The sequence below is a fragment of the Peromyscus californicus genome, unplaced genomic scaffold, assembly GCF_007827085.1.
Source record: "Peromyscus californicus insignis strain IS unplaced genomic scaffold, ASM782708v3 Scaffold_11__1_contigs__length_118956290, whole genome shotgun sequence".
Classification (NCBI taxonomy): domain Eukaryota; kingdom Metazoa; phylum Chordata; class Mammalia; order Rodentia; family Cricetidae; genus Peromyscus; species Peromyscus californicus.
In genome coordinates, this window is record NW_026294402.1 from 100,818,899 (window position 1) to 100,842,454 (window position 23,556).

A 23,556-nucleotide genomic window follows, 5' to 3' on the forward strand; every position below is an offset into this window, starting at 1 on the left:
GTGGTCAAGCCCCCCAGTGATGGGTTCACCTGAGTCACACCCACGAACAGGCCACGAGGGGTGATCTCCACAAGTACCTGCCACCTCAGGGACACCTGAGTCTCCCTGGGGAGCACTCACAAAGGCAGTAGTCCCGAGGCGACCTCAAATTCCCGCCCTCAGGAAAGGCTTCAGACGCTCCACGCCCGCAGGCCTCCCTTTGCACACCGAGTCCTCTGCGATCCCGGGCCACGGAAATGTGAGCCCGCCCGCTGACGTCATCGCCCCGCCCCCTCAGCGCGCGCCTCGGTTCCCGCCCCGCCCCCTTTCCCGACGTTCGCCGCGGCCGAGGCTCCTCGCCCTCTGATTTTGCTTCTCCCTTCAAGATGGCGGAGACAATGAGCCGGCGCAGCGCCGGTTGGCCCTGAAGTGACTCTGGGGAAGAACGGTCAGTGAGGTTCCCGTCATCCCGACGAGAGAGCGCTGGTTGAGGAGGAGGAGGAGGAGGACGCGGCGGCCCGACTGTCAGCCGCCCTCCCGGCAGCCGCCACCGCGGCGCCCGCACCGCTGGGGTTGGCCCTGAGCAGCCCGCCCGCCCGCCTGCCTCTCGGCCCCGCCCCGGCCCTGCGCCGCCGCGGCTGCCTTCAGCAGCAGCCGCCGCCGCCGCCGCCGCCGCCATGAAGCTGACCGACAGCGTGCTGAGGAGCTTCCGCGTCGCCAAGGTGTTCCGCGAGAACTCGGACAAGATCAACTGCTTTGACTTCAGCCCCAATGGGGAGACAGTCATCTCCAGCAGCGACGATGACTCCATCGTGCTCTATGACTGCCAGGAGGGCAAGTGAGTGTGGCGGGGGCCGCGGGCCGGATTCCGAGTGCCTCCCTCCTTCCCTCTCGCCGCTGGTTCCCGACTGAGGCCCCCCCCAGCCTGTGGTGCACTCCAGCCTCCATCCTGCCGTGGTGCAGGAGATCTTTTCCTTTCTTTGAACGATGGCCATGGTCGTAGTAATACTAGCGTTGTTATTTCATGTGTCTTTGGTCTCTTGCGAGCGCGCCTTCTTCGTCTCTTGCCAAACCCCACCTTGACCTTGACCTTTAAACGCCATGTCCGTGCACCCGGCGGCCAGACGGATAGCCCTTTCCACCCCTCTTGACTGTCAGAAGGTGCGGGTCGCCTCTGAGCTCGGTGCAGCACCGTAAGAGCTGTTCTGCCCATCGGCGGCGTCAGCTCGCTGCCCTCACCGCGGTGACCTGGATTCGGCCCTGGCACCGCGCCCGTCCCTGCCCCTCAGCTTCCCGCGCGGCCTTTCTGCCATCAAGCCCCGCGAGATGCAGTTGTTAGTTGTCAGGATTTATCGATTGTGCCTATGGGAGCTTGCTGCCCTTCCCCTGTACCGATACCCACGCTTACAGTTAACTTGTTAAACAGCCTCCCGGAAACTTTTCTTTGCCAGACTCTTGCGAACTTGGCCGCCCCATTCTGGTCAGAATGCGAGCTCCCTTTAAAACAAAGAAAGCATTCTGGAACAATTTAGTGTTTCCTTTTGCATACCAAAAAAAAAAAAAAAAAGTTTACCCGGGTGTGGCAGCCCAGCCAGCAATCTCAGCATTGGGACGACAGGGGCAGGCAGATTCTGAGTTCTGGACTTCATAAGCGAAACTCAAAACAGTCAAAAAACCCGCCAGTGTATGGTTTGTTTGGAATTAACATTCTGGATCTGGTTATGGGAGTTACATGTTAGTTGGAAAACTGCTGTGATTGTGTATCTTTGCTGAGCAGAGCACTTTGCCTTTTTCATGGCCTAGGTCGGGGGAGACATTGCCTGGCCTCACCCCTGTAAGTCGAAGTCTAGTGTAGGCTCAGTTTGATTTCGCTTGTCAACTTCAGCCGCCTTTCCAAAGCAGATGTTTGATTTAATTTAATAGCTACTGTTTTTGACATCATTTTGTCAAAGTTACCTGTGGTTTTGAAGCCTTAGCTTTTCTCTACTTTCTCCAGGTGTTCCTTTTGTTTATTTTTTCAAATAACAGACAGTTTTCCTTTGGAACTTGTCTCTGAGTTTATCTAAAGTAAGGCTGTGTTGTAGACTTAGCTGCATATGATGTTTTTCCTCACTGGGGTTATAACAAAGTATTACGTAACTAACTCTGGACCTGCCTGCTGTATGTGGAAGAGTTCCCTACAGTGGTGATCCTAGTGAAGAGAGAATTACTAGCTGGAGAGATAGTTGTTTGAATTGATATTCATTTTAGTGTATTGGTTTTTACTTGCTCTACCCATTTGAGTTTGTTTGGAAGAGATGGTAGGATTTAAAGTTGGGAACTAGAAGTAATTTGAAGTAGGTTTGCTTGAAATGTTTAGTGCAGTACATAGATTAGAATCTTCCCTCCAAGAGCTGAAATGGAAATGCATATCCCTTATTCAAAGGAACAAAATGCTAAGACTAAGACTGTTTATTGATGCATAAAATCTTTTTACATGAGTACAGACTTAATAGAAAGTTACAATGTTCCAAAGAACTTTCTTGAAGGAAAAAAAAAAAGAACATTCTGCTCTGCAGCGCCTGTAATTCCAGCACTTGGGAGACTAGGGGTGGGAATATTGGAATGCAGCTTGGAACTACATAGTAAGACCCTGTCTCAAAAAAAGAAAATGTACGAGCTGGAGAGATGGTTAAGAGTATACTTGCGCTCAGTGGTAGAGCGCTTGCCTAGCAAGTGCAAGGCCCTGGGTTTGGTCCTCAGCTCTGGAAAAAAAAAATGAAAGGAAGTTTGCAGACAATTTTTGCTGGGTGGTGGTGGCGCACACCTGTAATCCCAGCACTCAGGAGGCAGAGGCAGGCGGATCTCTGTGAGTTCGAGGCCAGCATGGTCTACAGAGGTAGTCCAGGACAGGCTCCAAAGCTACAGAGAAACCCTGTCTCAAAAAACCAAATAAATAAATAAATGGGAAAAAAAGAGTATACTTGCTGCTCTTACAGAGGATCTGGGGTCATTTCTTAGCACCAGCATGGAGCTTCACAACCAACTATAACTCTAGTTCCAGGGGATCTGACTCCTACTTCTGACTTTTGTGATGCCAGGAACACGAGTGATAAACAGACATACTTACAATCAAACCCTTATACCATAAAAATAAAGTATATAAGTCTTTAAAAACAAAAAACTTGCTTTAAAAAGAAAATAGGTTTGAAAAAAGGATCCAGGAGCTGGAGAGATGGCTCAGGGTTAAGAGCACATGCTAATCTTGCAGAGAACCTGGGTTCAGTGCCAGAACTGACTTGGAGGCTCACAACTACATTTAACTCCAGTTCCAGGGGATCTGATACTCTCTGGCCTCCATGGGCATTAGACATGCACAGGGTGCACATGCATAGATGCAGGCAAAACACTCATATACATAAAATCAGTAAATCTAATATATATAATATATATATTATATATATATATATTTTAGAAGAGCAGTCAAACAATCCCAACATTTGGAACTTAGTATGTAACCATAGTGCTGGCTGGCTTCAAATAGCAATTCTGCCTCAGCCTCCCATGTGCTAGGATTACAAGTGTGAACCAACAATATTTGGCTTAAAAGAATTTTTTTTTACATTTTTCTTTTTGTCAAAAGTAGTTTTTGTTCCCTACAATATTTCTTTTTGTACATTTTTATTGTGTGAGCTTGCTGTACATGTATAAATCAGAGGACAACTTGCAGGATTTGGTGTTTTCCTTCCATCATATGAGTCCTAGGGATTGAACTCAGGTTATTGAGCTTGATGACAGTTGCCTTTAGCCTCTAAACCATCTCATCGGCCCAAAAAGAGGTGTTGAGGATTTTTGTTTGTTTTTGTCCACTTAAACATTATAATGCATTTCATTCCTTGAGTTAATTAGGTGCACGCATACACACACACTTAGTTTGCCTTTTTGTTTTTTTGTTTGTTTGTTTTGGTTTTTTGAGACAGGGTTTCTCTGTGTAGCTTTGTGCCTTTTCCTGGAACTCGCTTTGGAGACCAGGCTGGCCTCGAACTCAGAGATCCGCTCGTCTCTACCTCCCGAGTGCTGGTATTAAAGGCGTGCGCCACCACCGCCCAGCCTAGTTTGCCTTCTTTTTTTTTCTTTTTTTTAATTTTACTTATTTTTATTTAATATGCATTGGTGTTTTGCCATGTGTGTCGGGTCCCCTGAAACGAATTACAGACAGTTTTGAGCTGCCATGTGAGTGCTGGGAATTGAACCCCGGTCCCCTGGAAGAGCAGTCAGTGCTCTTAGCCGCTAAGCCATCTCTCCAGCCCCTAGTTTGCCTTTTTTTTTTTTTTTAAAGATTTATTTATTGTGTATTATGTATACAGTGTTCTGCCTGTGTACCAGATCTCATTACAGATGGTTGTGAGCCACCATGTGGTTGCTGGGAATTGAATTCAGGACCTCTGGAAGAGCAGCCAGTGCTCTTAACCGCTGAGCCATCTCTCCAGCCCTAGTTTGCCTTCTTAAGACAACAGTTTCATGTAACCCAGACTACCCTCCAACTCTCTATCCAAGTCTGGCCTTAAAAACTCCTGATTCTTCTCCTTCGACCTTCCAAGTGCTTGATTATAGATGTGCCCCACCCCCACACCAGCTGGCTTTACTGTTATTTTCTTTGTTCATACTTTGCCTCCAGAATCATAGTTTTTTTTTTTTTTGTTTTTTGTTTTTTGGTTTTTCGAGACAGGGTTTCTCTATGTAGCTTTGCGCCTTTCCTGGAACTCACTTGGTAGCCCAGGCTGGCCTCGAACTCACAGAGATCCGCCTGGCTCTGCCTCCCGAGTGCTGGGATTAAAGGCGTGAGCCACCACCGCCCGGCAGAATCATAGTTTTAAAGAAGGAGAAAATACTTGGGGAAATGTGCATGAAAAGACACGTGCAATGATAATACATTAGGCTCTTTCAGAGTAGAACTGAAATAAAGAAATAGGTTCCTTTTATTAGGAACAAATCTCAAGTGTTTTTTAGATTTAAGAAATACAGGCCATATCTTAGTGGAACCAAGCTTTTTTATACCACATGCTTTAATACTTTATCTTTTTTGTTTACTTGCAGTGTTGAAGTTAGAATCCAGGATCCCATGCATGCTAGGCAAGCCTTTTGTGACTGAGCCAGATCCCTAGACCTGTTTTCTATTTTAGATGGGCTGAAATACTAGGATTCACTTTTACCACTGATAGATGCAAAGTCATCAACCTTTAGTGTAGGCACAGGCTCAGCCTCACTTAATCATTAGTCACCAAGCACTGACTGCAGAGCAGAACTCCAGAGTAGACTGGATCTGGTAGTATTTTATTTCACAAAAGGCAGACATATAGAAAGTATAATACGGGGCTGGAGAGATGGCTCAGTGGTTAAGAGCACTGGCTGCTCTTCCAGAGGTCCTGAGTTCAATTCCCAGCAACTACATGGTGGCTTATAACCACCTGTAATGAGATCTGGTGCCCTCTTTTGGCCTACAAGGACACATGCAGACAGAACACGCATAATAAATAAATAAATAAATAAATAAATAAATAAATAAATAAATAAATAAATAAATAAATAAATCCTGAGTTCAATTCCCAGCAACTACATGGTGGCTTATAACCACCTGTAATGAGATCTGGTGCCCTCTTTTGGCCTACAAGGACACATGCAGACAGAACATGTATAATAAATAAATAAATAAATAAGTAAGTAAGTAAGTATAATACAAGTTCAAGAACTCTTGTTTGGAATATGTGTCATGAAGCAGAAGATCTCACCTTTACTGACTTTAACAATTAAAAATGCAAATTGACTTGTAGGCAGCCTGGATCATAAGATTGTTTAACTCACTGGTTCCAAAATAATTTTACATTGAGAAGGTAAACATTCTTTTGCATAAATTGAGACTCGGAGTGAACATTATTTCTTTTTCCCTTTTGTTTTTGAGACAGGTCTCATTTTGTTGTTGAAACTGGCCTTGAATTTGTAGTGATCCTCCTTTCAAGTTCTGGCTGGAATTAAAGATGTGAACCACCATGTCTAGTTTAAAATTCTTTTAGACATAAATGTAAAACATAGTCAAGGTTTTCTTATTTTCTGACCTGGTTCATGTGGAGAATTCTAGCATTCAAATTTTTGTTTTGGGTATAGGTTTTTCTAAGATCTTTTATTTATTTATTTTATGGATGAGTGCTCTAATTGCCTGTATGCATTTACGACAGAAGAGGGCATCAGATCCCCCTAGAGATGGTTGTGAGCCACCATGTGGTTGCTGGGAATTGAACTCAGGACCTCTGTAAGAGCAGCCCGTGCTCTTAACCGCTGAGCCATCTCTCCAGCCTCATGAGATCCCTTTTATTTGATCATCAAAGTTTGCATTTAAGGGACTTTAACCCATAGTTTGGAACTTTGGTGTTAGAGACACGTACTTTTACATTAAAGTAAAAGAAAAAGGAACCATTGACTAATTTTGCCAGAGAGAATTTGGGTCTCCTCTCTTCTGAAAGGTTTAGCTGGTACTTTTACCTCCAGATAAGAAGGTTGTACATCTTTAAGAGTGAATTATATTAGGAACATAGCAGTGTTACATCTGGTTTCAATTTTGATAGATCATTGCCTTTAAGAAAGTGCTTTCTCCTGGGCGGTGGTGGCGCATGCCTTTAGTCCCAGCACTTGGGAGGCAGAGGCAGGTGGATCTCTGTGAGTTCCAGGACAGCCAAGGACTGTTACACAGAGAAACCCTATCTCAAAAAACCAAAAAGAAAAAGAAAGTGCTTTCTAAATGAATGGCTTAGGAGAAGTTACTGTCTTTCAAGTACTCTTGTATCGCTCTGTTGTGAGTCATGATTTGTGATATTTCCTGAACCTTTTTCTCAAATAGTCTTCTCAGAGTTTACATTTGAAGCCAGGTGTGGTGGCCTACTCTTGTAATTCTAGAACTGGAGAAGCCCAGGCAGGAGGATCATAAGTTCAAGGCCATCCTCAACCTAGTAACTTAGAGGCCATGTGAGAACCTGCCTCAACCCCTCCCCTCCCTTGAATGAGGTGTGGTAAAAGATTGAATTAATATTCTATATTTACTTTTACTTTCTAACCTGGGCCTTGTGTACACAAGTGAATGACTATTCTTTTTTTTTTTTTTTTTTTTTTTTCCGTTTTTCGAGACAGGGTTTCTCTGTATAGTTTTGCGCCTTTCCTGGAACTCGCTTGGTAGCCCAGGCTGGCCTCGAACTCACAGAGATCCACCTGGTTCTGCCTCCCAAGTGCTGGGATTAAAGGCGTGCGCCACCACCGCCCGGCTGAATGACTATTCTTGAAGAGCTGTTACATTTGATTTTTATTTTTAAGAGATGGGTTTTGGAGCCGGGCGGTGGTGGCGCACGCCTTTAATCCCAGCACTCGGGAGGCAGAGCCAGGCGGATCTCTGTGAGTTCGAGGCCAGCCTGGGCTACAGAGCGAGTTCCAGGAAAGGCGCAAAGCTACACAGAGAAACCCTGTCTCGAAAAACCAAAAAAAAAAAAAGAGATGGGTTTTGGCGGCTGGAGAGGTGGCTCAGTGGTTAAGAGTTCATACTACACTTGTAGAAGACCCAACTTGTGTCTACTAATAATCCCTGCTCTTGCCATATCAAGTCAGGTGATGCTATTTATGTGCAGAGCTCCAGTGTTTGTGATATTGGATTCTGATGGTTTTTGTCTTTCCCTTTGTTTGCTCATCAGACCAAAGAGAACCCTGTACAGTAAGAAATACGGTGTGGACCTCATCAGATACACTCATGCAGCCAACACGGTCGTTTACAGCTCTAACAAAATAGACGGTAAGCAAGCCTGTTTAGGAGGTCACAGCCGTGGTTCCTTTGAATACTTGACGGAATCTTTGTGGGGATTTGTGCTGTGGTTATAGTTGGTTTAAATGTTTTCCTATAATGTTAGCAGTGCTGATTACATCGTTAAAAGTGAAAGAATGCTGGAAGCAAGCCACAAGGACTTTGGAAGGACTTGGAACAGAGTATGAAAAATGTCTACTGTACAATGGAGAGTGGGAAAAGGAAGTAACTAATTATGTTTATGATTTGCACTCCTTGAAACTTGAAAGAATACTTAGCAAAAATGAAAGGGAGAAATACTTGACACAGCAATTAGTAAATTACTGGGCCTTTCCATTCAGAATATGTCTGTGGATTAAACCAGGTGTGACACCTTACCTCTGTGTTCTCAGCACTTGGGAGTCTGAGGCTGGAGGAATGGGAGTACTCGGCTAGCCTGGGCTGCAGAGTGAAACCATATCTTCAGAAACTACAAAGGCAGGTGGCTGGTATAAAGAAAACTTTTACATTTCTGACTGAGGGAGAGTAAAACAGAATTTACAGATATACTAAAGGCAGACTGGAAAGGAGGCCAAGTGCATGAAATTAAGAACAGTAGAAGCAGCCAGGTGGTGGCGCATGCCTTTAATCCCAGCACTCGGGAGGGAGGCAGAGGCAGGCAGATCTCTGTGAGTTTGAAGCCAGCCTGAGTCCTAAGAGAGTTCCAGGACAGCGAGGACTGTTAAACAGAGAAACCCTGTCTTGTGGGGAAAAATATAGTAGAAGTATCCCAGCACCCAAATGGTTTGGACCCTATCTGGGAAGTTTAGCATTTGTAGCTAGACCCTGTCTTAAAAACAACAAACAAGGCTTACAAATGGCTCCCTGTGCTAGCTTAGAGGCAGGTACAAGAGTTTAGCTCTTCTACGGTGTGTGTCATAAAGAACAGTATGGTGACCTTTGTGGTCTTTGATCCCAGGAATACTTTTGTTTTTGTTTTTTTTTAAAGTAAAGAAATTTTTTTAGGAATTGAAACTTGCTTTTTAATAAATAGTCTCTGCTTTTGCATGATTTCCTCTGGAATAAATTCCTAAGTTGACAAACTGTCTCAGTGATTGAACTGTCACATGCTTGTTATTTTATCTTATTTTAGCCTTATTGGTACTGGTTTACTGATTTGCTTTTTGCAGTAAGATTTCTTAGTATAGAGATAGCATCACTGTAATTCAGATTGCCCTTGATCACATGATGCTTCTGCTGAGTACTGAGATTATAGGTCTGTGCCACTGTGGCAGGCACAGTTAGATTTATTTTTATTTATATGTATGTGTGTATCTCTGGGTGGGTGGGTGCCAGTGTCCTTGGGCCAGAAGAGGACATCAGGTTCCCTGGAGCTGCCGGCAGTTGTGAGCCATGTGCTGTGAGTGCCAGGAACTACATTCAGGTCCTCTGGAAGAGCAGCAAGCACTGTTAACCACTGAGCCATCATCTCTGTGGCATCTAAGATTTCTTTTTTGATCGTGTATATATGTGTGTGGAGGTGGTATGTGCACATGGGAATGCAGGTGCCAAAGAGTCTAGAAGGTGTCAATCCCAGAGCTGGAATTACAGGTTGTTATGAGCTGTCTGGCATGGGTACTGGGGTACTGAGAAACTAAGCTCAAGTCCTCTGAAAGTGCAGTATGTGCTCTTGATCACAGAATAGTATCTTCTGCCTCCCTCCCTATTTTGAGACAGGCTCTCACTATGTATCCCTGGCTGGCCTGGTACTCTGTATGTAGACCAGGTTGGCCTTAAACTTAAAGGAATCCTCAGTGCTGGGACTAAAGGCAGGTAACACCATGCCCAGACATTCAGCAAAGATTACTTTAAATTGCTATTTTAATCTGTCTCAAAGCAAATGGGCAGAAGTCTTTCTTTAATGAGACTTCTCTACCTGAACTTGATTTTAGTACATACCTAATTTCTATTTTTCATGCCTGTTTCAGAAGTAGTTTTCTAAGTAGGCACTGCCGTTGATGCTTTTGGATAAGGATAAATACTAGGATCCTGAGGCTATCCTAATGATTGGTGTATTTCTTGTTGGGCTGCTTTTCTGAGTAATGAAACGATTCTCCAAACACGTACAAGATGAGGCAAATGGGTGGTGGCACTTGCAGCTTTGCTGCCAGGCCTCTGCTGTGGGGATGTTGCCTTTCCTGCCTCGAGTGCGTCCTGCAGAGTTCCTCCAGTGCTCCGTTCTCTTTTGCCTGATTCCAGGCTGAGGTAGTAGTTTGTACAGTTTGAGGGTCTATGATACCACCCGGTACAGGAGATAACTGTACAGGCCACTGCCTTGCCAGGAACAGCGCACCAGCTACCAAGTGGGGTGGAGAAGATGGCGAAGCCCTGCTCATCTCTGGGAGTCCAGGTAATGGGGAAGGGATCTCTCTTTAGGGCAGGTGAGTAGTTCCTAGCACTAGAATAACCAGAAATGCTTTATGGTTGTCCTTTGAGAGGCTTGGAGTTGTTCAAATAAACCGTGTAGAATTCTGTTACAGATTGTATGGAAAGGATTCCTTTTTTTCTCTCTGAGGGTAAATGCCCTTTCATTAGAAAGTATCCCTGCAAGCCAAGTATGTTGCTCATACCAGTAATCTCAGCATTTGGAAGGCTGAGGCTGGAGAATTGCTGCTAGTTTTGAGGCTAGCCTGGCCTGTATAATGGGTTCCAAGCTAGCATTGACTATGGAGTGAGACCCTGACCAAAAAAAGAAAACCCTTTGTAAGCCACTTGATACTTTGGACTTCTTTATTCTTTTGTTTGTTTGTTTTATCTTTGTTTTGTTTTGTTTTTAGAGACAGGGTTTCTCTGTGTAACAACCCTGGCTGTTCTGGAACTCACTTTGTAGACCAGGCTGGCCTGGAACTCACAGGGATCAGCCTGCCTCTGCCTCCCAAGTGCTGGGCTTAAAGGTGTGTGCCACCACACCTGGCTTAGACATCTTATCTTCTGTTTGCCTTTATAATGTGTTTCGTCCCTCCTGTATTTTGGTGCCATGTTTCCTGTTACCTGTTTCTCTTCCTATTTTTTGTTTTGTTTGTTTTCAGTGATGTTTCGGTTTGGTTTTTTGAGACAGAGTTTCACTAAATGTACCCCATGGTGGTCTCCAGTGTATTGAGATTACAGGTTATAGTCACCATGTCCAGCTTTTCTTCTTTTAGGAGTGTAGTAATTTCCTGCTTTCTAGTTCTAGTAAGGGCTTCACCCATGCTAGGTAAGCACTATTCCCTAAGCCGCACACCCAGACTCACTTCATTCTGCTGTCAATATAATCTTTTTATCGTTTTTTCTTTTCATTTTATTTTATGTGTGTGAGTGGTTTGCTTGCATGTGTGTCTATGTATCATGTGTCTGGTGCCCAGGGAGGTTAGAAGAGGATGTCAGATCCCCTGGAATTGGAATTACAGACAGTTGTGATCCACTGTGCGGGTTCTGGGAATGGAAGCCAAGTGCTCTAAACCACTGAGCCATCTCTCTAGCCCTTATTGTTTACTCTTCTAGATAGAATTCTTTCTTTCACCTCCCTCTCTCTGTCTTTAGCTTTGACCGATCTGGCTGTGTAGTAGCACTGACTGTTCTCAAACTCACTATATAGCCCTCTAGTTTTTGGTCCTGATACTTAGTGTAAGATTTGTCATTTTGCAGACACTAAAATTAGTGTCTATAGCCAGTGATTTTTTTTTTTCCTTGCCAGGAAATACTTATGTAGGACAAGTTGAATTTTAAATTATGAAGAATCCAAAGATTGGTAGCAAAACAGTGTTTTTTGGTTTTGTTTTGTTTTTGTTTTTTAAATGTAGTTTTTACTCTGAGTCTCCCACCCCCACTCCAATGCTGCAGATTGAACTCTTGAGATTCTCATACACTAGGCAAGCACATCACTATTGAATTGTCCGTCTGGGCCCCAACACAGTGATATTAAGTGTTGGTATAAGTGCTATCAAATGAAAACTTGGCTTTTGAGTTGTATGAATCTATATGTGTACTCTTAAGTTGTTGAGAGAAGTTGTTTGCCTTTATCTGTCTGTAATTTGCTTGGGTGATAGAATACAGTAGGTTCTTAGGCCTTGTCTTTTCAGAAATGAAAATGCAGCGTAAGTTCCATTTAAATGGTGAATGTCATCCCTCATTTGTTTTCTTACAGACACTATCCGTTACTTGTCGTTGCATGACAACAAATACATCAGATATTTTCCTGGACACAGCAAAAGGTAAGACTCGAGTATTACAGGGTTAGAGTTCGTTTATCTCAAGAGAGGGAGAGGTCTGTTAGTAAGTCCAGCCTTCCTTAGTGCTGGCGAGCATTTCTCTTCATCTTGTTGACTGATCTCAACCAACTCTGAGGTAATGGAAACAGAAGATGGGGTTTCAGAAATAACTACATAGTCTCTGTTAAAATTTAAATAAGGAGTCGGACGATGTTGGCACATGCCTTTAATCCCAACACTCAGGAGGCAGAGGCAGGGGCATCTCTTGAGTTTGAGGATTGACTGATCTACACAGAAAAACCCTGCCTTGAAAAAACAAAGGGGAACATTTTGTAAGTAGGAGCTTGGAGTATACTTTAGTGGCTGAGCACATGCTTAGCATGTGAGTGGCTCTAGATTCAAGTCTTCATACCAAAATAAATATAATTAATGAGGGGTTAGACGTGGCTCAGTGTAAGAGCATGCTTGCCATACAAGAATCCGTGTGTGTGTGTAAGAAACGTGAACTAAAGTTATTGGGTGATAACCTATGCTTTAAAATTAGACTTGTTATTTATAGCAAAGCCAAATCTCAGTTAGCTCTTAAAAAAAGAACTGTTTGTATTTATGAGGCCTTCCACTACAAAGGCCAACATTTGAATTAGTCTCTACATGAAAAATGTTCCTTATGATGTGAAAGGGTTTTTTGTTGCTGTTGTTGTTGTTTGTTTTTAAGATATATTTATGTATTTTATGTATATGGATGTTGTGTCTACATATATGTCTGCACACCAGAAGAGGGTATCAGATCCCATGGGACTACAGTTATAGGTGGTTAAGCACTGCCATGTGGGTGCTGGGAATTGGACCCAGGACCTCTGGACTTTTATTTTTGTCCTACCTGCCAGCTCCCAAATAGCTACACAGAGACATTATTTATTATAAAAGTTCAGCCAGTAGCTTAGGCATGTATAGTAGCTCTTAGCAACTTAAATTAACCCATTTTTATTAATCTACTTTTTGTCTCATGGCTTTATTACCTTTACTCTGTACTCCCCCTGCTGTTTCCTCTCTGTCTGTCTGGTGACTGTGCCTTTCTTCTTCCCAGCATTCTCCCTGCCCCCAAAATCCTGCCTAGCTATTGACTGTCTAGCTTTTTATTAAACCAGTCCAAGTGACATTTCTTCACAGTGTACAACGAGATTATCCCACAACATTCCAGCTCCCCCCCCCCCCCCTTTTTTGGAGAAAAGGTCTTACTATGTGGCCTTGGCTGTCCTAGAGCTTATTGTCTAGACCAGGTTGGCCTCAAATTCCTAGGTATCTGCCTGCCTCTGCCTCCCAAGTGCTGGGACCAAAGGCATGTATATTAATATAGATGATACAGAGTGGTAGTATAGTGTCCTGACAGGTGTTATGTCACTTGCTGAGAAGTGTAAAAAGATATCTGTCTATTCACCCCAGAAAGCCAAAGAAATGATTCCACCCAAATCTTAACTTTGTGAACCAGTAAGTTTAATTCTGGTCATCTGTAGGAGCAGGGGCAACTTAAATGGCAGCTAAACCCATCTCCCTCCTCTCCCAAGAAATGGCTAACTCCCTATCTGTCCTTGGAAGGGATCAGGGTCTTTTGAGAGCTCCACAATAGCAGGCCCAGCTGCCCTGATTTCAGGAGAGCTATGTCATTCAGGGTGACAGGAGAGATGGCTGAGAGCTGCTTGTCAGAAGTGATACTTCTGCTGGACTTGATGTTGCACACCTTTAATGTCAGCGCTCAGGAGGCAGAAGCAGGCAGATCTCTGTGAGTTCCAGGCCAGCCTGGTTGTATACATAGCAAGCTCCAAGACAACCAGGACTACATAGAGAGACCCTATCTCAAAAAGCAAAAAAAAAAATTGTACTTCTGAATGAACATGGTGTGGTATGTACTTGTAATTCTAGTGCTGTGGAGGCTGAGGTAGGAGGATTGTTACAAATTGGAAGCCAGCTTTAGATACATAGTAAATTAAAGGTCATCCTGGGATACATATAGTATTAATACCCTGTCTCAAACTCCTCTCTCAAAAAAAAAAAAAATAGTTCAGTAAAGAAGTTGCGCTTACAAGCAGCAGGGTATTTCTGTGCTGCTGAAGACAGGAAGTGTTGGTTACTGTGTGAGCCAAACATGGGCCAGCTTATTCACTTTTGCTCTAGTGTCTTGGCACCTTGTGAACTGGCAGGTAAGTTTCCCTAGGGCCAGGGGTTCTTATGTTCCCTGTACTTATCAGCACAGAGCCTTTTGTATCCACTTGGACCTGTGAACTTTTGAGCTAGACAGTGTGACAAAATTCCATGTCCATATGCATTATGCTCTCTCTGTTTTACTATGGCAGCCTGGGCTATATGAAACCCTATCTCAAAATAAGAAATACAATTTAGTGATTGTATGTATGTATGTATGTATATATGTAGTTGGGCAATCACTGCTAGTATAATTCCAGAATATTTTCATCTTTCTAAGAGAAACTCTGTACCCATTAGCAGCCATTCATCTAAGTGATGTCTCTAGATTTGCCTATAGTGGACATTTTGTATAAATGGTGTCAGATAACATATGACCTTTTGTGTGTGTCTTCTTTCATGTAGCATGATGTTTCCAAAGTTTATCCCTGTTGTCATATGAATTAGCACTTAGTTTCTTTTTTTTTTTTTTTCAAATAATACTGTGTCATGTTATATGGCTAGTCCACATCTTGTTGACTTGTTAATTAGTGAGCATTTGGGTCATTCCCATTCATAATGCTACTGTAAAAGCCTGAACATTTTGGTGTAGGCATTTTCAGTTTGCTAAAGTATATATACCTAGGAGTGGAATTTCTGAGTCACATAACTTTCCAGAAAAAGTATGGTTTGTTTGTTTGGTTGGTTGATTTTGGCTTTTTTGTGGTGGGGTCAGAGGATCAGGCTTGGAATTCAATATATAGACTAGACTGGCATTGAACTCAGAGGTCCACCTGCCTCTCTCTACCTCCCGAGCACCACCACACCCAGCCTGAAAAGGTCTTTTGTAGGGCACCTGTACCACGTATTTCATCAGTGGTGTATACAGTTGTTCTAATTCTCCACCATGCTCCTCTTTACCAGTACTGAGCAATCCTTTTATGACAGCCGTTAGTGGTGTGAACTAATATCTCACTGTGCTTTTCATTTTCCGTAGAATCACATACTTTGTTTTTAACACTAGAACTGAGCTGTATAGCTCCAGCCTGAGATCATGCATTTTTTTATACAGAGGCTTTAGGTTGATTTTTTTTTAATTAGCTACTTTTGATTGCTTCAGATAAGTTTGTGTATGCTTCCTAAGATGGTAGTCTTGGGAAAACAGGTATAGGTAGGCAGGCAGAGTGGTTTAGGGTTCACATCCAATTTTTGCTCATATTTTGCTTCAACTCCTATTTATCTTGATACATTGCAGGGTGGTGGCCTTGTCCATGTCACCTGTGGATGACACTTTCATTTCTGGGTCTCTTGATAAGACCATTCGACTCTGGGATCTCCGGTCTCCTAACTGCCAGGTAATGGTACCTCACAGTTACATTTTTGAGCATTTTCTGTGGAAAGCATTATCAGCTCTCCCTCTCAGTTAAGGGAGACAACACTGGTTCCATTTTGGGATCCCAGAGTCTTATGTGGCAGCAAAACCTTTTACCAGTTGGCTACTGCTTGGTAAGCAGATCTCCTACTCCAGAGCAGATTACATTGCAATGTGGCTTAGTGCTTGAAAAACTGCCTAGAACCTTTAGCCTCAAGGAGTTTGTTTCTCTTTGAACTCTGTAATGTTGTACAGTTAAGGCTGATTGGAAATGCATCATACAGTGACTTTTTACATTTTAGTCAGTTTTGTGTGTTCACTTTTAATGTTTTGTAGGTAGGCTGGATGCAGTTCCTATTCCTTCCTTGTTTGCACTGGAAAAACTCAGTGATTGAGTGGTGGGCTCCTTCATTCATTAACTCGTTGTCCTCTTTTTTCTTAGGGCCTCATGCATCTACAGGGCAAACCAGTTTGTTCCTTTGATCCAGAAGGGTTAATTTTTGCCGCAGGTGTCAACTCAGAAATGGTCAAACTTTATGACCTTCGTTCTTTTGATAAGGTAAATCTTTGAATCCTTGAGCTATATTAAGGTTGCAGAAATTTTAAGGGCAAGTTGGATGTTTGAGAACCCTTTCTAGCCCAGGCATGGTGGCACACATCTTCAATTCCAACACTACACTCCAAAGCAGATACAGGTGGATCTCTGTCAGGCCAGCCTGCTCTACATAGTGAGACCCTGTATAAAAAGGCAGCCTTTCTGTGATGAAGAGCAAGTGTGGGTAACAGAGTGGCAGAGTGAGCAGTGCTTTATCCTTTTCTTGCCCACTTAGAAAGACTCTAAGTGGATAGAAAAGAAGTTCTAACAGAGGAAGTATTGATGTGTGTGGAGCCTGGGGACTGCTATTTTTGTGTTTTGCAGGGACCATTTGCAACCTTTAAGATGCAGTATGATCGGACTTGTGAGTGGACAGGACTTAAGTTCAGCAATGATGGCAAACTCATACTCATTTCCACCAACGGCAGCTTCATCCGTCTTATTGATGCTTTCAAGGGTGTGGTGATGCACACATTTGGGGTGAGCTGGCAGCTTTGAAGAATGGCTGTTTCCTTGCTCTTAAGGCCTGGGTTGGGAATGCTATTAACTGGATTGTGGAGATCAGTAGTTATCCTTGACTCAGTGATGGGGCATGGACCTATGTTTTTTTCCTGCACACGAACTTCACCTCCTTTGTATTGCAGTCATTCACCTCTTACAAAATGACATGTTTACTTTTCATTTGGTCTTGGTAACACTGCACATTGAAAGACCTTTGGCGGAAAGGGGCTTGTGTGTTGGGATGGTATTTCTATTCTATTACTGGCCCTATAATGAGAACCATTCTTTGTTGCAGGGTTATGCTAACAGCAAAGCTGTTACACTCGAAGCTTCATTTACTCCAGATTCACAGTTTATTATGATTGGTGAGCTGCTTTCATTTTCCTTGTTATTTCTCTGGTACTGTGCATTTGTTTATGTTATCAAGCAAAGTAACTAAAATGCTGTTCAATAGATGTTTTCAGATTGCTGTATAGCACCTTCAGACTTTGTAGTTCCCTTTACTGTGTACATAAGCATACATGCAGTGCCATATGTATGGAGGTCAGAGAACATCTTTAGGGAGTCAGTTTTCTCTTTCCATCATTTGAGTTCCATTGGTCAGACTCATGTGGCCAGACTTCCTGGCAGGCCACCTTTACCTTCTGAGCCATCTCTCTGGCTTTCTTTGTTTGCTCATTTTTCGTGTTTTTCGATAGTCTTATTTATTATATATAACTCTTCTGACCATGAAGTTGCTATGTAGTTAGGGATTACCTTGGATTTCTGATTCTCCCAAGTGCTAGGATTGCAGAAGTGTGCCATCACACTGGCAGGGTTCTTTATTGGAACTGGCAATGTACTGGGTTTCCCTTCATGAGCTTTAGAATTAAGCTCTTAAAAAAGCATTACTGGGCCAGGCGGTGGTGGCACATGCCTTTAATCCCAGCACTCGGGAGGCAGAGCCAGGCGGATCTCTGTGAGTTCGAGGCCCACCTGGACTACCAAGTGAGTTCCAGAAAAGGCGCAAAGCTACACAGAGAAACCCTGTCTCAAAAAACCAAAAAAAAAAAAAAAAAAAAAAATTACTGTATTGTATTGATAACTTGGTGTGACCTTCCAGATGTTGGCAGACTAATGATACTGGCTCCCTTTCTGGATAAGAAATGTAAAGGTATGAGGGGGAATGACTTAGGAATAGTGAAGCGCTCCTGCACATCCATTCTAATTGCCAGCACTTGGGTGCTGTTACTGGAAGGCAGAAATATGAAAAGTTAGAAGTTTGAGGCTGACTTGGGCTACAAAGAGAATTCGGATTAATCTGGGTTATATAACAAAATTAAGTCCCTCAAGAGAAGGGAACAGATAATTAGGTCAAGATCAATTCCGTGTCCTTCCTCCATTGTGCTCTTAGTTTCTGCTGAGTGATGTGTCCTGAAACTTTTTCTAGATCTCAATCTATCTTTTTCTCACCTGTCTTTATTTGCCTCTTGAAGTGTTATTGTCTCGATCATTCTGTTTAGGTTCAGAAGATGGCAAGATCCACGTCTGGAATGGAGAGAGTGGTATAAAAGTAGCTGTATTGGATGGTAAACACACGGGTCCCATTACCTGTTTGCAGTTCAACCCCAAGTTCATGACCTTTGCCAGCGCCTGTTCCAACATGGTATGTGAAGAGTGAGAGACATTTTCCATTAGGATCCTCTTGATTTGGGGTGGTGGGTGCCTCGGACAGCAAAGTGTGTTCTATCCACATAGTGCGGGTTCATGTTTCAGAAGTGGTGGCTTCCCTGTTACAGCCCCACATCGTGGGGACCTGACTAGGCTGCATTTCTCACTTTTATTCCTCTTCCAGTAAGATGGGTCATCCGTAGCCGGGCGGTGGTGGCGCACGCCTTTAATCCCAGCACTCGGGAGGCAGAGCCAGGCGGATCTCTGTGAGTTCGAGGCCAGCCTGGGCTACCAAGTGAGTCCCAGGAAAGGCGCAAAGCTGCACAGAGAAACCCTGTCTCGAAAAACCAAAAAAAAAAAAAAAACCAAAAAAAAAAAAAACAAAGATGGGTCATCCGTGCTTTCTGAAGAGGTTCGCAGAGCAGTTCTTGCTCTGGCGCTGTGTTTTAGGCCCAAGCTACTTAGGTTCTTTTGGCATTAATTTTACTCCTTAAAATATTCTGACCAACCTTTTATAGGTGCATTCTTTGAGGAGTTTTAAATAGTGTTTTGGTTTGGCCCAGGCTGACCATGTACTCCAGTTAGTCTCCCTGCTGTATAGCCTCCTGAGCGCTGAGCTGAGAAGTGTGGGCCACCATGCCTCCATTCTTTTCCATTGAACTCTTCGGAAATTCTTCTAGTGGTGTAACTATCCATTTATGAATTTCCGTTGTTTTTATTAATTTTTAGTGTATTTTATTTGTTTATTTGAGGTGGGGGTCTCTGTGTAGACCTAGCCATCCTAGAACTCTTTGTAGACTGGGGCAGCCTTGAACTCAGAGATCCACCTGCCTCTGCCTCCCAAGAGCTGGGATTAAAAGTGTGCACCACCATGCCTAACTTGATTTTGTTTTTATTTTGTGTATTCTTGAACATGTGCCATGACACATATAGAGGTCAAAGGATGACTTGTGGAAATTGGTCCTCTCCTTCCACCATGTGGTTTCCAGGGGTCAAAAGTCAGGCTTAGTGGCAGACATGTTAATCTTAGCACTTGGAAGGTAGAGGCAGGAGAACCAGGAGTTCAGTCCAGCCTGGGTTATCTGAAACCCTGTCTCAAACACAGACAACTTAAAAACAAGGAAAGAGTTCTGAGGGTATAGAAACACTTACTGTTGAGCCTGGCAACCTGAGCTTTATCTCTGGAACTCATAAGAAAATTCACTCTCAAAAGTTGATTTCTGGCTGTTACTCACGTACCATGATACACACACACGCGCGCACACGCACACACACACACACGCACACACACGCACGCACGCACGTGATTTTAGAAAACAGAATTAACTAGAGATGGGAGATAGGTGATTCTTGGTCTCTAGTTTCCTTTGAAGTCTGTCTATCTTCAAGTAGGAACTTGGATGAAGTGTTTCGCTCCCGCTTTTATCCAGAGCCTAGTGCCCCCTCTTCCTCTGGTGTTGAGGCTTGAGCCTGGGGCCTTTACTACTGAGCTGTACCTCTAGCCCAGTTCTTGTTTTTAGAAACCAAGAAGATAGTATCAGAAGAAAGACAACAGTGGCTGGCAATACAACTTAGAGCACGTGCCTGCCATGGATGAAGCCCTGCCTTCAGTCTTCCAGTACTGGAAGGCCAGAAGGAAACTAAGCTGGATGTGTTGGTATACACCTGTAATCTAAACATTTGGATGGCAGAGGCCTGAAGGTCAATTCAGGGTCATCTTTGGTTACATAGTGAGTTTGAGATCATGTAAAACCAGAAAGCCACTCAGCTCTCAAAGGCAGCAAAACCATCTCATCCAAACCTTCTTTCTTCTCAGATTCTGGAAGGAAAGGGTATGATTGAGGCCACCTTGAGATTAGCTGTGAGGCCAGGTTACCCACAGGAGTGAATGTTGGAAATAAACAGAACCAACTTTCAAAGTGTTTCTGGCTCAGTAGAAACAATGGTTTGATCAGGAGTAAGGGCCACCAGACTGTAATTCCTTCATCATTGGGGTTGGGCTCCTTGATGCTGTGAGGTGGGGAAGAACAACCTTCCATAGTGAGGAGAAGCCTGGCTTTTTAAAAAGCTGATTTGTGTTCTCCTTCCAGGCCTTCTGGTTGCCCACCATTGATGACTGATCCTGCCACTGCTCGGCTCTTTGTACAGTGAGGGCGTCCAACAGGAAAAAGTCAGAGGTGACTGAGGTGGCAGTGGGACTGACTGGATCATTTGACTGGACTGGAGACATCTTTCCACATGGCCTTCCCAGGGATGTGCTGTCCATCTGCTCTAAAGAATTACTTTGCTGAGCGCCTTCCAAAGGACTCTTGGTGCTGCAGATTCAGTTGGCACTTGGCCTTTCCAGCTCTCAGTGCACCAAGCTCTTCAGAGGGTGATTACTTATGATTAGGTTACAGTGAGGCCCTTGAGCCCCTTCAATTTTGAATATATTTGCTGCTGAAGAGCCAGTGACGTCACCAATTTCCGCACATCCTTCTCCCACCCCAGAAATGCATGGGAAGCCACAGTTCTGGTTTTGAAATGCTAGGGCAGCTCAGCACCTCTTGCCCTCACCCTGCATGTCTTGTTACTGGGTCTCCCTGTGTAATTGTGGCATTATTCCACAACCATCATGTTTCTTAGGTGCCAAACATTTACAAAAATAAGTCTTCATATACCTTGGGGTCAAAGAAAGGGACAAATAGAGAAGGACCTTGTTTGTCAGGACGCTTTACAGTATTCCTGTGTAGGTGGGTGGGGCAGGTCTTGGGCTTGGATGTTGGCTAGCAAAAGGCCCAAGCGTCTGAAAGGGAGGGAAGGGAGTAGCAGGTAAATTCTGAGAGCTGAAAGGTTTAACAGCCTGGTGCAATTCCCCCATCAAGACAGCCCCACAGTCTTTGTGGGGATCCTACTGAGCTTGGCTTGTACAAAAGCAAGGTAGGAGTTTATTTTTGTACCTGAGTCACATCACGTTTTCCTGTGGGCCAGTATTGTGGAATGAGTCTGAGTTGTTTACACTGATGCCTTCCTTCCCTGCCCACCGCGAATTGTGTACATAGTCAGCAGATGATACCCCTCTTCCCCAGCTCTTACCCAAGAGCTGGCTCTAGGCCTGTGTTATATGTTATATTTAGCCTTTTTATATATGACCCTTGATCTGTTTGTATTTGAGCACAGTGTGCGTGTCCAATTAAATTCTCTCTCATCTAGTTTATCAAGAGTTCAGCAGGAGAGGGAACCCTGCAGCTGAGAAAGACTCTTTGTGGGTAGTGTTTGCCACAAGTGTTAGTCTACTCTGTTAACCTTCGGGAGACAACGTGAAGCAGAGCTTCTAGTGTTTGCTGTTTTCATGGCAGCTAAGTAAGAGCCTTGGATAACTCCCTGTGCTCTTCAAGCCACACTTCGGGGCCCTCTCTACAGTATTAGAATCTTTTTTTGCCTGATTATGCTCTGTCTGCACCTGTATATGTGTGACAGTCACTTCTGCATGGCTTCTGTGCCTGGCTTGTGGCGTTTGGGGACAGGGTGCTAGAACCAGTGTTTTTAGTTTGTCAGGACTCCTCACCTGTTGTGTCGGCATGGTTGCCCTTTTTCTTGCTTTCTCCTGAGAGAAGGCTAGGACAGACTGAGGAGAGCTGCAGCTGACCTTTTCTTCCCAGTATGGCCACCTCGGAGGCGAACAAACGGTAGTCAGACATTGACATAAGCGAGCAGTACCCCTGCAGCTCCAGAAATCAAGACCCAACAGGCTGGTTTGCCCATGAGTACCCAGCTGCGAGGGTGTTGGTCAGGCCATCACTGCTTCTGTTCAGAAGCAGGCATGGGCTTCGAATCGCTAACGTTATTTTTTAAGCAATTACTTTTTGACTTGTTATTCCAACTGAAAAGGTGGCCACCTTCACTGAAGTCTCTTAAGTGTTGCTGAGCACTCCTGTCTTCTCAGAGTGGACAGACTATAGGAACCAGGTGATTGGAGATGTCACTGCCTACCTTCAGGATATAAGAGTCCATGTTTGGAGGAACTGTTGAGAGCAAAGGTCTGTAACTCTGGATTAGTAAGGCTGCATAACCTGAAAGAGCGGCTTGCCTGGTCACAGAGAAACTGAGTTCATGAGTGTCCAAAGCTGAGGCACCATGTTCTTGGAAGACATACTGCCTCACAGCCTCTGCTGGGCCCTGTGGCAGCAGAGCTGAGTTCTGAATTGGGAGGGAAAGATCCAGCTAGAACTTAGGATTCTGTATGTGGTCACAGGGTAAGCAAGAGGGAGAAAGCAATGGCAGTCTGGGGGTGTGTCCGTGGGATGTACTCACTGTCCTCTGAATGTCAGCCAGAGCCACTGCTCTGTGTGTGGCAGCTGACACTGCACTGTTCAACCACCAGCCACTGGGGTTTTTAATGAATTATTCCCCGTTGTAACTGACAACTACTGCTTATGAAGGGAAATTGGGGGATTTTTAAGAACCAATTTGCCACCCAAATGGTACCACTGTTAATTTTGATGTTAAATGTTCCTCTGGATATCTCTGTGCATAGACTTTGGTGTGTTTACATAGTTGTTATCCCACTGTACATACAATTTTATGTCCCTTTTGTACTTAACATAAACTTTTTTTTTTTTTGCCATGTTACCAGTCTTAAACAGAATTTTATGGCTTACAGTCTCTCCCATTGAGTCTCTGTGACATTATTTGCCTGCTTCACATCAGAAGAGATGTGCTGTTCCAATGTTCTGGCTCAGGTGGAGCTGCCTGCAATGTTGTGTGAACTGTTGGGCCTCTTTGAGGCCTGTGGGCAATAGGAACCCCCTGGGCCCATCCCTTAACCCCAGACTCCAATTAAATTACCACGGGGCCAGTAATGAGTGACTGGAGGTGAGCCTGACTCAGACCCATTCTTCAGAGACCTCCTCACTGCCTGCCTTTCGCTGTTTACCTCAAACTTTGACCAGGTTGGTATCCTAGGGCCCTGGTTGGAAGGTGAGCATTGCATCCGGCAGGATCGGCTGTCTGCCCCGTGAGCCACCTGCTTGGCTAATGCATTGGGAATTGTTGCCACTCCAGGACCTACTTTCTGCTTCCCTGAATCGGAATAGGTAAAAACCTTGGCCTGCCACTTGGGAAGAACATGGCTTGGTTTAGTTGACCAGGCTTTCCTACTTGGTCTACTCTTAAGAGACCCCTCAAAGCCTGGTGGGAGTATCCAGCAAGATGGAATCAGCAACTGAAAGTTCTTGCCACACAAGCATGACAACCT

At 44.1% G+C, this 23,556-nt stretch overlaps 1 protein-coding gene across 1 annotated transcript; it reads left to right on the top strand.

Annotated features, from left to right (window-relative positions):
• The first annotated feature begins 311 nt into the window (after nt 1-311).
• Wdr82 (WD repeat domain 82) lies at nt 312-22,966 on the top strand. The gene is made up of 9 exons (XM_052719201.1): nt 312-817; nt 7,689-7,786; nt 11,961-12,027; nt 15,458-15,557; nt 16,017-16,133; nt 16,494-16,649; nt 16,966-17,035; nt 18,173-18,315; nt 20,411-22,966. Exons 1-9 carry the CDS (start codon nt 657-659, stop codon nt 20,438-20,440), a joined length of 942 nt encoding a protein of 313 aa, XP_052575161.1. The 5' UTR covers nt 312-656; the 3' UTR covers nt 20,441-22,966.
• Nucleotides 22,967-23,556: the final 590 nt, after the last annotated feature.

Bases quoted from the DNA above. Each gene is read 5' to 3' on its own strand.
- Wdr82 (XM_052719201.1), top strand. From the start codon at position 657: ATGAAGCTGACCGACAGCGTGCTGAGGAGCTTCCGCGTCGCCAAGGTG. The intron at 7,787-11,960 runs GTAAGCAAGCCT...GTTTTCTTACAG, and splicing joins CAGCTCTAACAAAATAGACG to ACACTATCCGTTACTTGTCG. The intron at 16,134-16,493 runs GTAAATCTTTGA...TGTGTTTTGCAG, and splicing joins ACCTTCGTTCTTTTGATAAG to GGACCATTTGCAACCTTTAA.